Source organism: Mixophyes fleayi, chromosome 6 (genome assembly GCF_038048845.1).
Source record: "Mixophyes fleayi isolate aMixFle1 chromosome 6, aMixFle1.hap1, whole genome shotgun sequence".
NCBI lineage: Eukaryota > Metazoa > Chordata > Amphibia > Anura > Limnodynastidae > Mixophyes > Mixophyes fleayi.
The window spans coordinates 193,693-211,614 of NC_134407.1; the positions used below are offsets into that span (position 1 = coordinate 193,693).

General features: G+C 51.0%; 1 protein-coding gene across 4 annotated transcripts in view; it reads right to left on the reverse strand.

Moving 5' to 3' along the window:
• Positions 1-17,922, reverse strand: part of INPP5F (inositol polyphosphate-5-phosphatase F) — a 58,561-nt gene that overhangs the window by 25,129 nt on the left and 15,510 nt on the right. For 3 of the 4 annotated variants that reach the window (XM_075215537.1, XM_075215539.1, XM_075215540.1), the window contains exons 3-10: positions 16,128-16,264; positions 14,698-14,826; positions 6,780-6,947; positions 6,330-6,386; positions 5,139-5,337; positions 2,584-2,763; positions 1,016-1,083; positions 815-939 (exon numbers count right to left, since the gene is read on the reverse strand). In XM_075215537.1, the coding sequence (XP_075071638.1) occupies positions 815-939; positions 1,016-1,083; positions 2,584-2,763; positions 5,139-5,337; positions 6,330-6,386; positions 6,780-6,947; positions 14,698-14,826; positions 16,128-16,264 (1,063 nt within the window). The remainder of the gene's footprint in view (positions 1-814; positions 940-1,015; positions 1,084-2,583; positions 2,764-5,138; positions 5,338-6,329; positions 6,387-6,779; positions 6,948-14,697; positions 14,827-16,127; positions 16,265-17,922) is intronic. The other variant, XM_075215538.1, reaches the window with a different exon arrangement.

Sequence of the window (17,922 nt, forward strand, 5' to 3'; positions counted from 1 at the left end):
TTTGTAGAGTGGTGGGGGCCAAGTCCTGGTATACTTGAAGGTTCACTTCTTCAAAAACAAGCGGAGTGGCATTTCGGGTAGCTAGGACGAACTGTTCCTTAAATTTAGAATAGTGAAATCGCACTATGACATCTCTCGGTGGTTGGTTCGGTGAAGGCCTAGGGCACAAGGCTCTATGAGCTCTGTCTGTTTGGACTTCTTCCACAGATGCCTTAGGGGTCGGTTTTAAGGTCAGGCTATATTTATTTATGGTCGGCCATGTAAGCATCGCGTTTCCTAATTGTAAAGCGCTACGGAATTTGCTGGCGCTATATAAATAAATGATGAAGATGATGATGATGATAATATGTCGCTATAGTAACTGTCGGGCTTATCATTATCAGATAAACGCATCAAACCCCTCCAGAGAGCCCGGTAGCACTAGAGGCACGCTGGATATTAGGCATAGGACGGTGATGAAAAAGGATTGGCCCAGCTCTAAATGGTAGGGACGGGATAAGTTATCCTCTAAGCTTATCTAATACTTGGTGATTTGGTCTGATGACTAAATGGACTGTTTAGCAGGTAAACCAGAGTCAGAACACATCAATGGCCAAATTACCCAAACACATGTCTTCATCAGTCAGTGACCACATAAACGTGGTCTGATCAGACCACAACTGGAGGCCACATTTAGACAACAAGCACTTCCTGGACACAGTCTAACCCTCGTTAATGATACAGTCCCTGCCGGGTGAGGACTCTCCCGCAATCACAAGGGAGGATGTAATGTTACAGGACTTCTATAATGCCAGCGGCCTCTCAGATACTTTACCAGTGTTCATGAAAGTCAAAGGTCACGTATGTGAGGTTTGGGCAGTTAAACATTAGGACCTGCTTCAGATACGCATCCCCAATAACCTTTTCCCGGCCAGTCTGGTCCACCAGATTAAGAAGAACCTGCCAATAGGAGGAGATTGGAAATGAGTGCTCACTCATGCTCAAATATAAAAGGAAAAGTAACACCGACACCCACCTGTTTCTTGTATATCTCCAGCTCCTGATTAAAATGTAAGCAGAAGTATGGGTTGGTTTCTGTCTCCCCTAAATAAAGGAGGAGAATCGTTGTAATGTCCATCTATCAGCACATTCCCCTCCATACACTGAACATAAATCTTACATAATCTAGTATTAGATGTGGGGGGGTCACTATGCGACATATTGGATGAGGGCTGCTGTTACTAGAATGAGTGGAGGTCACTGTGCTGGTAGATTGCGGTTGGAATAACAAGGGGGTGCTAGTACAATACATGGCTAAAAGTATGTGGACCCCGCTTCTAATTAGTCTTTGGCCATTTCAGCCACATCCATTGCCAACAGGTGCATAAAATCCAGTATAATTCCCAGAATCAGACATTAGCAGTAGAATGTATAATACTGACTCAGTGTGGCACGGACATAGGAAACCTCCATCCCAACAAGTCGGTTCATCAAGTTTCTGCCCCGGTCCCTGTTATTGTCAGGTGGAAACATATCGGAGCAACAACAGCTCAGTCACGAAGCGGTAGGTCACACAAGGTCACAGAACACTCACTACAGAGTCCCAATCTGCCTCTGGAAGTAACGTCAGCGCAGGAACTGTTCATCGGGAGCTTTGTGAATTGAGTTACCATGAACGGGCAGCCGCACACAAGCCTCAGATTGCCATGTGCAATGTCAAACATCAACTGGAGTGGTATAAGGTGCACCATCATTTAATATTGGAGCAGTGAAAAAAACTTCACCGTATGGCAGTGGGATGGACGAATCTGAGTTTGGTCTGGGTCCCTTGATTCCAGTAAAGGGAAATCTTGATGCTACAGCATACAATGACAGAGGATTGTGTGCGTCCAAGTTTGTGGTAACAAGTTGGGGCAGGCACGGTCCTGATTTAGCAAGACAAATGCCCCTGTGTGTAAACAGCAGGACCATCAAAGAGCGTGACTGGTCTGCACAGAGCCCTGACCTCAACCCCATGGAGCACCTTTGTGATGGATCGGAACGCCCAATGTGAGCCAGACCTTAATCGCCCAACATCAGTGCTGACCTCACTAATGCTCGTATCTGAATGGTTGTGAATCCCCACAGCCAAATCTAGGGGAAAACCTTCCCAGAGGAGTGGAGGCTGTTACTGCAGCAAGGGGGGAACAATGAGAGGTTCAACAAGCGCATATGAATAAAATGTCTGTGTGTCCACATCCTACTGGTCATGTAGTGTATAATGTGTGGGCGCTGTGCTGGTATAATGCTGGGGTCCCTAGGCTGGTATATTGGATAAAGGTCACCACCCATATAATAAGTAGAGAGCGTTAGGTGTACTGATTATATAATGTGTGAACTGGGCGTCTAGTGATAGGGCGACATGTGAGTTTGCAATCTTTGCCGCAGCTGCAAAAATACCTTTACTAGATAAAGCAGAATGGCAGCATTATACTCAAAGCAGATCTGTACTATAATAAAATACAAAACTGCAATTCTCTCTTCTGAAGTCTAGATGCAGAAGACCTCACTATATAATAACTAGAACAAACCAATGTTGTATAGATACACTATAAGTAATCTCACCTTTATCCAGACGAGGACGGGGGTTGTACCGATATCCAACCTGACTCCAGAACACCGGAACGGAGCCGCGGGTTTGCACAAAGGACAATGTGTGATTGTGGACATGGATAAATTGTTCTGTTTCCACGTAGTTTGCAACATGCCCATTTTTATCTACCCCACGACGTTTATACCTCATGCCTGAGAAAAGTACAAAACATGTTACAGTTTCACTGTACAATATTGTTATGTGACACTGATGGCTCATATTACTATGGAGAAGAGAAGTCATTGTCACCATTTCAGCCTGTCTCGTCGTTACACAACAAGGATACCATAAACATATAATGTAATGTACTACACAAACAGTGGTGACGCGCCACAGCCAGATACAGCACCCCATCGCTGACACGCCACAGCCAGACACTGCACCCCACCGCTGACACGCCACAGCCAGACACTGCACCCCACCGCTGACACGCCACAGCCAGACACTGCACCCCACAGCCAGACACTGCATCCCATCGCTGACACGCCACAGCCAGACACTGCACCCCATCGCTGACACGCCACAGCCAGACACTGCACCCCACCGCTGACACGCCACAGCCAGACACCGCACCCCATCGCTGACACGCCACAGCCAGATACGGCACCCCATCGCTGACACGCCACAGCCAGACACTGCACCCCATCGCTGACACGCCACAGCCAGACACCGCACCCCATCGCTGACACGCCACAGCCAGACACCGCACCCCATCGCTGACACGCCACAGCCAGATACGGCACCCCATCGCTGACACGCCACAGCCAGACACTGCACCCCATCGCTGACACGCCACAGCCAGACACTGCACCCCATCGCTGACACGCCACAGCCAGACACTGCACCCCACCGCTGACACGCCACAGCCAGACACTGCATCCCATCGCTGACACGCCACAGCCAGACACTGCACCCCACCGCTGACACGCCACAGCCAGACACTGCACCCCATCGCTGACACGCCACAGCCAGACACTGCACCCCACCGCTGACACGCCACAGCCAGACACTGCACCCCACCGCTGACACGCCACAGCCAGACACTGCACCCCACCGCTGACACGCCACAGCCAGACACTGCACCCCATCGCTGACACGCCACAGCCAGACACTGCACCCCATCGCTGACACGCCACAGCCAGACACTGCACCCCACCGCTGACACGCCACAGCCAGACACCGCACCCCACCGCTGACACGCCACAGCCAGACACCGCACCCCATCGCTGACACGCCACAGCCAGATACGGCACCCCATCGCTGACACGCCACAGCCAGACACTGCACCCCATCGCTGACACGCCACAGCCAGACACTGCACCCCATCGCTGACACGCCACAGCCAGACACTGCACCCCACCGCTGACACGCCACAGCCAGACACTGCATCCCATCGCTGACACGCCACAGCCAGACACTGCATCCCACCGCTGACACGCCACAGCCAGACACTGCACCCCACCGCTGACACGCCACAGCCAGACACCGCACCCCACCGCTGACACGCCACAGCCAGACACCGCACCCCACCGCTGACACGCCACAGCCAGACACCGCACCCCATCGCTGACACGCCACAGCCAGACACTGCACCCCACCGCTGACACGCCACAGCCAGACACTGCACCCCACCGCTGACACGCCACAGCCAGACACTGCACCCCACCGCTGACACGCCACAGCCAGACACTGCACCCCACCGCTGACACGCCACAGCCAGACACTGCACCCCATCGCTGACACGCCACAGCCAGACACTGCACCCCACCGCTGACACGCCACAGCCAGACACTGCACCCCACCGCTGACACGCCACAGCCAGACACTGCACCCCACCGCTGACACGCCACAGCCAGACACTGCACCCCACCGCTGACACGCCACAGCCAGACACTGCACGCCACAGCCAGACACTGCACCCCATCGCTGACACGCCACAGCCAGACACTGCACCCCATCGCTGACACGCCACAGCCAGACACTGCACCCCACCGCTGACACGCCACAGCCAGACACTGCACCCCACCGCTGACACGCCACAGCCAGACACTGCACCCCACCGCTGACACGCCACAGCCAGACACTGCACCCCACCGCTGACACGCCACAGCCAGACACTGCACCCCACCGCTGACACGCCACAGCCAGACACTGCACCCCACCGCTGACACGCCACAGCCAGACACTGCACCCCACCGCTGACACGCCACAGCCAGACACTGCACCCCACCGCTGACACGCCACAGCCAGACACTGCACCCCACCGCTGACACGCCACAGCCAGACACTGCACCCCACCGCTGACACGCCACAGCCAGACACTGCACCCCACCGCTGACACGCCACAGCCAGACACTGCACCCCACCGCTGACACGCCACAGCCAGACACTGCACCCCACCACTGACACGCCACAGCCAGACACTGCACCCCACCGCTGACACGCCACAGCCAGACACTGCACCCCATCGCTGACACGCCACAGCCAGACACTGCACCCACGTATCGGTCAGTAGCTCAGGACTTGCCTGCTCGATGTCGGCTCCTCCGTGAGATTACAGCCACCATGAATCGGGGGTGCACATCATCAACGCACGTGGGTTCTTGCAGAGGGGTCTCCGGACTACTCTTCTCATCATCTGAAGACTCATTATAGTTTACCACGAGCTCCTCAATCTGTACAAAGCCCTGTATAATGGGTAGGATCCAGTTTCCCCCATGTTGATCCTGTGGAATCAGAAGTTCTCATCATTCATCACGTATAGGACGTATGGTGAATAAATAACACATTATATTCAGTCACAACGGGAAAGAAACCAATGAACTGAGCTCTGAATAAAAAGGTTCCACTTAAAGTCAAATGAAGTTCGTTCAAACTGTTGTGTAGAAGATTTCATGACCTCTTCCAGGCTAAACCCAAACGTCTCAGATCCCTACTGATGCTGCTGAACAGAAATGCTGAACTACAGGAACAATTGGACAAAATGTAAATCATGTGCGAGAATGAAAGAGGAGTATCCGCAACCCCCCATCTATAAGGAAGCCCCGTCCGTAGTAACAACGTACTTATATATCCTACTAACAAACAGACCATAGGATTCATTACATTTAAAGGACTGGGAAACTTAAAATGGAAGCCGGTCTCTATAAAAGAACTAATAACATTCAGAAATATGTAAACTTGTCAGATGTTTGACACTGTAGTGTAAGTTGTTGTTCTGCACACGGTGGCGAGGAGTGTGCAAGACCTAAGTGGGCAACACACAGATCTGCACCTGGGTGGCCAGCTGCTCGGGGCATCAGTAACAGGTGGCAATATGTCGCTATACTGTGATATCAATGCAGGGACAAGTTTACACTATTTTGCTGTTTCTTTTTCTTAACTGAACACAAGAGATGTTAAATGAAGAAACTCGTAACATCATCTTCAAAAATGAGAAGTTATCTAACCTATAAGAGGAGACAGTAAAATGTGAAGGAGGAAGCACTGCGCCTTATTATAATACTAATGTATTGTACAACATCTACACTTTGGACTAGAACAACTCCAACTGGCCAGAAGGGTCATAAATCCTAAGATGGGACCACAGGACATCCACAGAGCTCCTTTGGATTTATTAACTGTCCCAGACACTTTCTAGGTAATAGTTGGGATAATATTCGGTGCTTTCAAAGGAAATCAGAAATGTACACAAACCCTCTACAACCACCAGCCTCACCTGCAGCTGAATGAGATCCTCCAGCATATATCTGTTCCAGAAAAAGCGCTCATCTACCTGAAAGAGAGAAATAAACATGTGAGGAGCCGACCCACAGTGCCCACAGACAGGGGGGGGACCCCAGTCTCCTACCCATAGTGCCCACAGACAGGGGGGGGGGGGCAGTCTCTGACCCACAGTGCCCACAGACAGGGGGGGGACCCCAGTCTCCTACCCATAGTGCCCACAGACAGGGGGGGGGGGCAGTCTCCGACCCACAGTGCCCACAGACGGGAGGGCAGTCTCCTACCCACAGTGCCCATAGATGGGAGCCCAGTCTCCTACCCACAGTGCCCACAGACAGGGGGGGGGGGGGAGGGCTTATTACCGATAAGTTTTACAATATGTGACCTAACGATTCCAGGCACAGTCTACGCGATGGACCACGATTATGAACACCTGAGTACTCACCCTTTTCCACAGCGGCAGTCCACTCTTCCCACTTGTGCTCTGTCTTTGTACAGAGTTCGTCAGGTCATAGGTCCGGCTATAGTAGAAGGAATCGGAATCCATAAACATTTTGAACAATTCATCCAGAAGTCTCCGCTCAAGTTTCTCCTTTTCCTTGTTTTCCTTAACCTGGAAGTAGAATGAGAAGGACGATTATTCTACAGTCCCAGTTCTTACACAGAGGAAGACTTCTAGTGTACGGGAACAATGAATCTGTGCGGCGCTCAGGAAAATATTGGCGGAAGGGGGAGATCGGGAGTAAGAAAGGGAGAGAAGGAAAAACAATTGTACTTATAGGAGCTGAATATGATTGTAGCAAATGTTCAGGGTAATCAATGGTTGTACAAATAATAAAGATCCCTTTTCAGGAGTACAAGACACACAAAAAAGAGGATTTTTACTTACCGTAAAATCTATTTCTCTCTCCTACCACTGGGGACACTGCCAGACATTGGGGTATAGTAGTGGGTTTGGGAGTTTAGGCACTAAAACTTTATGGTTTTTACTCCCCTCCTCTGCTGTGCCCCTCCTCTGCTGTGCCCCTCCTCTGTTGTGCCCCTCCTCTCCAGTAGATACCTCAGTTTTGACTAACCAAGTGTACTATAAGGAGCTGCCCCAAGGGGCAAAGAATGTAAGCCAAAAAACATTCACAATCAGAGCGTCTACAGAGCAAGGGAGGGAGCGAAGTGTCCCCCAGTGGAGAAAGAGAAATAGATGTTACGGTAAGTAAAAATCCTCTTTTCTCTCTCCTACCACTGGGGGACACGGCCAGACATTGGGGACATACCAAAGCAGCCTCTATGGGAGGGAATGCTCTGGAGCGGCTGCACGCAATACTTTCCTGCCAAAGCTCGCATCAGAAGATACGAAAGCCTGCAATCTGTAAAACTGTACAAAAGTATGAACAGACGTCCAAGTGGCCGCTTTGCACAGTTGTTCAGCCGAAGCACCATGGTGCGCCGCCCAGGACGCAGCAACAGCCCTGGTCGACTGAGCCCTAAGCGTATGAGGAACTGGCCGAGATGCTCGGACATAAGCCAGACTACTAGTGCAAGTGATCCACCGAGCAATAGTCTGTTTTGACGCCGGCCAACCACGCTTCTTAACGTTGTAGAAAACAAACAGATCTTTTGTTTTGCGAAGTGAGGCTGTGCGGTCCACATAGCACCGGAGAGCCCTAACCACATCCAACAGCTGAAGATCGTAATCGACAGAGTCAGTCGAAGAAGAAAAAGACAAATCCGGTCAAAATGCCGGAACCACAATCTCCTGGTTGAGATGGAATCTAGACACTACCTTTGGAATAAAGGAAAGTTTAGTACGTAACAACGCTCTATCCTCATGAAACACCAAAAATGGAGAGTTACAACAGAGCGCTGCCAGCTCTGACACTCTCCTAGCGGAGGAAATAGCTAGAAGAAAAGCCGTCTTCCAAGAAAGATGGTGCAATTCCGCGGTATGAAGGGGTTCGAATGGAGGAAGACAAAGTGCCCTCAGCACTAAATTTAAGTCCCAGGGTCCTACCGGATGAGAAAATGAGGGCTGAATATGAAGGACCCCTTGTAAAAAGGTCTGGACATCACTCAGAGGCGCCAGCCTTCGCTGAAAATAAATAGATAGCGCAGACACCTGAACTTTAAGGGAACCCAGTCTGAGTCCCTTATCCAGGCCCTCCTGCAAAAAAGCCAACAATCTAGACAGGCTAAATCTGGAAGTATGGAAACCCTTGGATTTACACCAGAGAATATAAGTCTTCCAGACCCTGTGATAAATAGCCGAAGATGACTTTCTTGCCCTAATCATGGTGGCAATAACCCGTGACGAAAAACCCTTAGCCTTAAGAACTAAGGATTCAGTAGCCACGCCGTCAAAGCCAAACGATCTAATTCGTGGTGGTGAAGGGGGCCCTGAACAAGCAGGTCTGGGCGCATGGGCAGACGAAACGGCTGATCTGCTGACATTCCTAGGATGTCTGAGAACCGTGCCCTGCGAGGCCAATGAGGGGCTACTAAGATTGCGTTCTCTTTTCAGCTTCTTCAGAACGCGAGACAGCATCGGAAATGGTGGGAACAGATACACCAGCCTGAAGCGCCACGGAATCGCCATGGCGTCTGCTGCGTATGCTAGAGGGTCCCGGGACTTTGCACAATACCGAGGAACCTGATAATTCAGTCTGGAAGCCATGAGGTCTATATCTGGTAGACCCCATCTCTGAACTAGAAGAGCGAAGACCTCCTTGCACAGGGACCACTCCCCCGGATGAACTTTCTCCCTGCTGAGAAAATCGGCTTCCCAGTTGTCCACTCCCGGGATATATACAGCTGAAATCTGGGGTACGTGATGTTCCGCCCAGACTAGAATCTTGGCCGCCTCCTGCGTGGCTGTCCTGCTGCGAGTTCCTCCTTGATGGTTTAAGTAAGCCATGGCCGTGGCATTGTCTGACTGTATCTGAAGGTGTTTTCCTTTCAGAAACCCCTGCGCCTTTGTCAAAGTCCTGTGAACCGCCCTCAGCTCCAATACGTTTATGGGAAGAGCCGATTCCTGGGGAGACCAGAGTCCCTGAAACCTTAAGGGACCGGTGACTCCTCCCCAACCCGAAAGATTTGTGTCCGTGGTAACTAAGGTCCAGGGGCCCGATTGGAGGGTCTGACCTTTGCGGAGATTGCTCGTGGACAGCCACCACGTCAATGACAGCCGAGTTAAGTGTGACAGGCGGATAAACTGCCTGTCCAAATGTTCCTGTGACCCTGACCACTTCCGGAGAATCTCCAGCTGAAGAGAGCGGGAATAGAATTGGGCAAACGGAACCGCCTCATAAACAGACATCATGGTCCCTAGAAGTTTCATGCAGGTGAGCATGGACACTTGAGGACGAACCAATAGTACTCTGGTTCTCCGCTGGAGGGCGATGATCTTTTCCTGAGGTAGGAACACCCTCTGAGCCATTGTGTCCAACACCAACCCCAGAAAGCGCATGCGCCGAGCTGGAAAAAGATGATTTTGGCACATTCAGAATCCACCCATGGTCCTCCAAGAACTCCATTGTGGTCTGAATCTGGCGAGCTAAGATCTCTGCTGACCTTGCCTTTAAGAGAAGGTCGTCTAGATACGGGACTATCGTGACTCCCCTTCGTTTTAGGACACTCGCCATGACGGCCATAATTTTGGTGAAAACTCGAGGAGCGGAAGCCAAACCGAAAGGGAGGGCCCTGAATTGAAAATGGTCGGGACCCACCGCAAACCTCAGAAGGCGATGATGCTGTTCCAAAATGGGAACATGCAGATACGAATCTTCTATATCAATGGAAGCTAGAAACTCTCCCTCTTCCATCCCTGCAATGACTGTCCGAAGAGACTCCATTTTGAACCTCTGGACTACCACTTGCATGTTTAAAGACCTGAGGTTCAGTATAAGGCGAAAAGTTCAGTCCGGTTTTGGAACCAAGAAGAGATTGGAGTAGAACCCCTGACCCCTTTCCTGACTCGGCACCGGAACCACCACTCCCGCACCCTAAAGCTTCGACACTGCCTCCAGCAGGGCCTGACGTCTGAGGGGACAAGCGGGCACCGGTGAAAAAAGGAACCTTGTTGGCGAAGACTGGACTAAGTCTATAACATAACCCCTCAACACCACTCCTCGAATACAAGCGTCCGACGTGACTGACCACCACTGGCGCTTGAAGAGAAGAAGCCGTGCCCGCACCACGGGTACCCGCGTGGGGACCAAGGAGTAATGCTGCAGGTTTTTCACTGGGACGCGACGTTCCCAGTTTGGGAGCGCCCCTACCTCTGCCGCCACCTCCTCTAGAAACGGCCGGTTGACCCCTTGGTGGGCCGCCACGGCCCTGAGAGTAGGAGCGAAAGGAGCGAAAACGAGCTTGACGAGGTTTACGAGTTTCCATGGGAAGAACATTACTCTTACCCCCTGTGGCTACCTCAATCACTTTCTCAAGCTCCGCCCCAAACATAGTGACTCCATCAAAAGGCAGGATTTCTAAAGATCTTTTTGACTCAGCATCCGTTGTCCACGAACGTAACCATAGGGAACGTTGTGACGCAATAATAAGGCCGCCAATCCTGGCATTGACAGCTACGGCATCCATGGATGCCTGTCCTACATAATCCGCCGTCTCCTGAATGTGTTCAGCAAGAACAAGGAGATCTGGCAGCGGAGCATTACTCTGAATGGCCAAAACCAACTGTTCCGCCCACATCTGTACCGCCTTATTTGCCCATGCAATTGCCATAGTGGGTCTAAACAAGCTGCCGGAAGCAGCATAAGCAGACCGGAGAGCATTGTCACATTTTTTGTCTGTAGGGTCCCAGAGATACTCTCTCCTGGGTAGGTATGGGAGAGGTAGAGGACAACCTGATGATCGGTCTATCCACCTTAGGAGACGCCTCCCATTTAATAGAATCCTCTGATGAAAGCAGGTAAAAACTCTTAAATCTACCCGGTATAAAGAACTGTTTTCCTGGATTTAACCAAGCGTCCGTCACAATCTGCACCATCTCTGATGACGGTGGAAAAGGCATAACCTGAGATTTAGTCCTTTTAAAAATGGAGAAACCTGAGGGAGCAGAGGGTGTAGGGTCAGCAAAACCTAAGGTATGCCTAATACCTAACACCAGACTTTCAATATTACCCACCAAAGTGGTCATAATACTCAGTGAGTCTTCCTCCTGAGTATCCAAGTCTACATCCCCATCCTCATCTGATGGGATATCTGAGCCTGGGCTACGACCCTGGTTAACATCCAGTGAGACCCTTTTAGCTCTGTGGGAGACCGCTAGTAGGCGATCATCACTCTGAGTCAGAGAACTCTGTGAGGATGTGCCTGCAATTTCTGTCTGGTCACCCCCCCAACTACTACATGTGTGGAGCGCTGCCCTGCAGTGAGAGATACCTGAGAGTCTGCAACAACATTCTGACGTATCTCTGCAGCCTGTAACATCACCGTAGTAAACTTCTCCACGGCAGAGGCAAAGGACCTGATCCAAGGCGGCTCTACCATGGCTACCGGTGTCTGTGCTGGAGTGGGACGCTCCTGAGATCCGGCCTCACAAGCAGCGCAAAGGGCACCTTTGTCATGCTGTCCTTTTGGGAGTTTTACTTTACATTTGGCACAAGTAAAATACATTGCAGACCCTCCAGAGTGTCACGAGCCGCGGCGGTACTCACAGCCGCCGTGGCTCGCTTCTGGTGCCCTCTGACGTCCCGGCCGTCACCTTGACGACCGGGACGTCAGAGGGCATATACCTAGAGAGATAATTTATTATTGTCTAAACAGTTAATGTCAAAAATAAAACAGCAGTACACAATTTGTAGCCAGATCTATATACCCGGGTACAAATCTGCCCCAAAGTAACTTTTAACCTCTCCCGCTAGGCAGAACAATCTACTATGAATGTTTAAAATGTTTTTGTACACAAACACAGAATTTAACGATACCAATCACCGGAGAGGTAAATGAGAGGAGAGAAGCGACATGCAGCTGCTCGATATGAGCTTAAAATGGTGACTCCGCTGTGCAGGATCCTGAGAAGTGCGGGAAACGAAGGTCCTCCTCCAGATCCGCCCTCATCAAAAAAATGTCTGCTCCTCTCTAAGTTACCAAACAGCTCATCTATATTATGGCTGTCGGTAATCTCTCCACAACACGCTTGTTACAGTGCCCAGGTAGCGTGTGTGATATCATGCCCTCCTCATGCAGCGCCACTCTCTATAATAGAGGGAGCGCTAACAGACCCCCGCTGCTCGTTGTCAGGGGAGGTGGGGGTATGGAGGAGGGGGCTTGCCGGCTAGTCCGTCGGCGGGGAGAGATGGATCCTAGATCTCCCCCGCGCGACCTATCTCCGTGGCCCGCTAAAAGAGGAACTACCTCCGTGGGCACCTAAAGCCCTAATGGCATGACTGACAACTAAAAGCTCGATTCTAGGGGATGAACTGCCGGCAAGACAGGTGCAAGGAAGACCCGGGCATCAGCCACTTCTTGCCTTGCGCGGGAATCAGGATGAAGGAAGCCCAGGACTATTCACCCTCTCTGGGACTTAGGATCGATCCCCGCGAGGCACCCCTGTTAAAAAATAAAATAAAAACGGGAAAACTATCACTAAACTAGGTATGGGCAGGAGCCTGAGGTATCTAGGAGAGGAGGGGCATAAAAACCATAAAGTTTTAGTGCCTAAACTCCCAAACCCACTACTATACCCCAATGTCTGGCAGTGCCCCCAGTGGTAGGAGAGAGAAAGGTGCAATTAAAATGGATTAAAAACAATTGCATTGAACAGAGATCAGCTCCCATGGGATAGTCCGGACCAGTAATATGAGTTGTGTCACATTTCCGGGGTTATGTTCCAGTATCAGCAGCTTATTTCCATGAAGAACATTATTCCACTTTCATATAAGCTGTGTCATAGTCCCAGGTGATAGAGAAGGTACCACACTAAGCTGTGTGTAGCGATGTCTATTCATAGGTTTGTGGGGTTAATGAGGTAATTAGGGCCACGTATTACATAACGACAGCAGTAGTAACAATGACATGCCCAGTTTACTGAATATATTCCACCTATCTTCCCCACCTTCTATCCTTTAACCAGCACATACTATTTTTTTTTTCTTGCTTTCTATCTACATGAAAACATTTTGCCATAAGATCTTTTACATTTTCAGCTGTAGTCTTTTTTTTACATGTTTTGCTACATTACAGGAAGTTTCTTAGTCCCTTCTAGTTTTAGCAATTTAATTGTTCCTATGTTTCCTTGTACCGCGACCGCCGAGTCCTCTCCAACCCTCCCAACAAGATATCAGACCCTCAATATGTCAAACCCGAGCATCCAGGAACAGCACCAAATATCAGTCAATCTGGAATATTTATCTGGATTAACCCTCCGCTTCTTGGGAAGGTTCTTGAGAAAGTGTCTGCAACCCAAAGGGAAACCAGTTGCCAACCCATGATATTGCTCATCTATTCCCGTCAGGATCCAGGAGATGACCTATTACTGAACAGCCCTGGTACATGTGCTTAACGTTCAAAGGCAACAGCTCAACCTAAAGTCCGTTTACCTGGCTGCACCTCTGGGTGCCGTGGTCCTGAAGGATTTCTGTGGATTGGCTGATACAGTCCTCACATGGTTCAGGAGTAATATACCCGATCATCACCTCCATGTGCTTGTAGAACATCTCATTCTAAAACCATGGACATTAACATGGAGCTGGCCCCCAATTTGCTACTATAACAGCCTCCACTATTGTGGGTAGAGTTTGTAGGGGTTCACATCCATTCTGTCGGGGACTGATGTCGACAATAAGGTCTGGCTTGCAGTAGGCGTTCCAATTCATCACAAAGGTGTTCGATGGGGTTGAGGTCAAGGGGCCTGATTCATTAAGGATCTTAAATTAAGAAGTTTCTTATTTAAGTCTCCTGGACAAAACCATGTTACAATACAAGGGGTGCAAATTAGTATTCTGTTTTGCACATAAGTTAAATACTGACTGTTTTTTCATGTAGCACAGGAACATTGTCAGGCTGAAACAGGAAAGGGCCTTCCCCAAACTGTACCACAAAATGGGAAGCTCACAATTATCTAGAACAGGCCAGGACAACCTGTGACACTTCAGGTGTTGTGAAACTACAAGTTCCAGCATACCTGCCCACTGTCGGATGATTATCGGGCTTCACATATACTGAATTATATGAACAAGGGCCTACAAATGATACAGTGTTGCCAGAAGAGGACTCTGTACAGCACTTACTGTTTGTCATGTTGAACACACAATTAACCATATTTTGAACCATGCTCTGAAGTGAATAAATGACCATAAAGGTCACTTATCTACCAAAAGTTACACTAAAGCTCAATCACCATAAAGTGTTACCTTCTTCTTATTGGGGGCAGACACGTTGGACTTGATCTGAGTGAGGGTCTTGATGAGAAACTTGGAGTCGTCAGGAGACTGTGTTATTTTCTCTGGTTTGTTGATGCCGAAATGATGTTTCTTACAGAGCTGAGAAATAAGAGGAAGTCGTTCAAGATAGACAATCAGGAGCATCACCTGACACTAATGCAAATACACTGAGCGCTATGACTCCAGATTACTGGCCCATCACCAGTGACTGAGGGGCTAATATGATGCGTTACCTGCTGAGAAGACCACAACAAGATTTACTGGGGATTATTTCAGATAAATTCCATTCTTTCCACACGTTTACAGCACGGAGGCGACTGGGCGCTACTTGGAGGCGACTGGGGGTGCATGTTAGGATGTGACTGAGTGTAGATGTTTGCTGTTAGCTGTGTTTTGTCTGCTTCACTATAATCAGGGCCGGCGCTCCCAATAGGCAAGGTTAGGCAGTTGCCTGGGGCGCCGGGCTCTGGTGGGCGCCACAGAATTAAAAAGCATTTATTAGTGTAGCTTAAAACTGTGCGGCGACCGCTGAGCATACCTTCCACAGCCGCCGCACAGCTTCAGATAGATCCACGGGGAAGGGGAGGGGGGGATGCTATGGATCACCACCGCCGCCCTCCCCTCCAACAGCTGACGGGGCGCTCTGTCTCCTCCCCTCCACTCACTGACTGTCGGGCGTGACATCATCATCACGGCCCTACAGTGTCAGTGAGGGACGGGGACCCGGCGAAGAGGACCAGCTTTATGGAGCCAAGGTAAGGAAAGACAGGGGGGGCGGATTTTTTTACATTATGCAGGGGGGAGGGGGGGATTTTGGCATTTTGCCTAGGGCGCCGAGGACCCTAGCACCGGCCCTGGCTATAATAATTAACCATATTGCTGACAGGGGTTTGTTCCCACTATTTCTCACATATTTATGCTGCATTGAATTCATATGAAGTAATAAATGAGTAATATTTACAAGTGTCAGACAACTGTGCGGCCAGGTCACAGACATGGGGCATGGTTTATACCACTGAGAAGGTTATTTACATATCCATCCAGACCATCTGTGGCAGTAATGCTGGAAAACAGTTTTTGAGAGTTTATCTCTCATTATGTTTGTTAAAAAAGAATAGATTATATTTATGCAGACTTGTGCAAAGGGAAAAATGTGCTGTAACCCTAAACAATCAATTATTCAAGTGCAATCTACAAAGTAAAAGGAAACATCTAATTGGCTGCCATAGACAATCTCCACCTATCAGACCAACCACAGGTCCCAGGAATGACTACAATCTTTACCTACCAGATATAGTAACTCAGGAACCCAGGTGTCCCTACAATGTCCTCATAACACGTCTATCTCCATATCTTAATATTCACCTATCACAGATCTTCAACTGGGTGTAGACACTTACCTCAAGCTCAAGGTCCTGAGGCTCTGCGGCAGACAGTGGAATTACGGCAATCTTGGTGACTTTGTAGATCTCATGGCCATCAGGAAGCACTCCAATCAGGGATTTCTGGCGGATGAGTAGAAGCCACCAGGGCAGATCTGCAGAAGATAAATCAGTGAAAATTATAAGAAAGGGCCGATAAGAGACCACAAATGTCAGCTCACCAGTAGAAGTAAACTGGCTGATTTCATACACTCCACACAAGTGACCTTCCCAAAATCATAGTAACTACGTTCATCAAATTTAAACTTTCACCCTCAAAGAACCCCAGTACAACCAGAGGACGGAGCAGTAAGAAGGGAGTTATCCTTCCAGATGCAGTCCTGGCAGACTGATAAATCCCCAACACACCCTCCCGCCCCTCCTATTTACCCGCACACACCCACCCTACCGTCCCTCCTATTTTCCCGCACACACACACCCACCCTCCCCTCCTATTTACCCGCACACACCCACCCACCCGCCCCTCCTATTTAACCGCACACACCCACCCTACCTAGCAACACACCTCCACACCCTCATGCCCCTGCTACCTACCAACACCCCCTCCTACCTACCAACACACTCCCTCCCGCCCCTACCAACACACGCCCACCCCCTCATGCCCCTGCTACCTACCAACACACGCCCATCCCCTCATGCCCCTGCTACCTACCAACACACCCACCTTCCCGCCCCTGCGACCTACCAACACCCCCCCACCCCCTACCGCCCCTGCTACCTACCAACACACCCCCACACCCTCATGCCCCTGCTACCTACCAACACACCCCCACCCGCTCCTCCTACCTACCAGCACACACACACACACACACACGCCCCTCCTATTTACCCACACGCAGCCCCTCCCGCCCATTCTATTTACCCACACGCAGCCCCTCCCGCCCATTCTATTTACCCACACGCACCCCCTCCCGCCCATTCTGTTTACCCACACACACCCCCTCCCGCCCCTCCTATTTACCCACACGCACCCCCTCCCGCCCCTCCTGTTTACCCACACGCACCCCCTCCCGCCCCTCCTGTTTACCCACACGCACCCCCTCCCGCCCCTCCTATTTACCCACACGCACCCCCTCCCGCCCCTCCTATTTACCCACACGCACCCCCTCCCGCCCCTCCTATTTGCCCACACGCACCCCCTCCCGCCCCTCCTATTTGCCCACACGCACCACCTCCCGCCCCTCCTATTTGCCCACACGTACCCCCTCCCGCCCCTCCTATTTACCCACACGCACCCCCTCCCGCCCCTCCTATTTACCCACACGCACCCCCTCCCGCCCCTCCTATTTGCCCACACGCACCCCCCTCCCGCCCCTCCTATTTGCCCACACGCACCCCCTCCCGCCCCTCCTATTTGCCCGCGCACACCCTCCCACCCCTCCTATTTACCCACACGCACCCCCTCCCGCCCCTCCTATTTACCCACACGCACCCCCTCCCGCCCCTCCTATTTACCCACACGCACCCCCTCCCGCCCCTCCTATTTACCCACACGCACCCCCTCCCGCCCCTCCTATTTACCCACACGCACCCCCTCCCGCCCCTCCTATTTACCCACACGCACCCCCTCCCGCCCCTCCTATTTACCCACACGCACCCCCTCCCGCCCCTCCTATTTACCCACACGCACCCCCTCCCGCCCCTCCTATTTACCCACACGCACCCCCTCCCGCCCATTCTATTTACCCACACGCACCCCCTCCCGCCCATTCTGTTTACCCACACGCACCCCCTCCCGCCCCTCCTATTTACC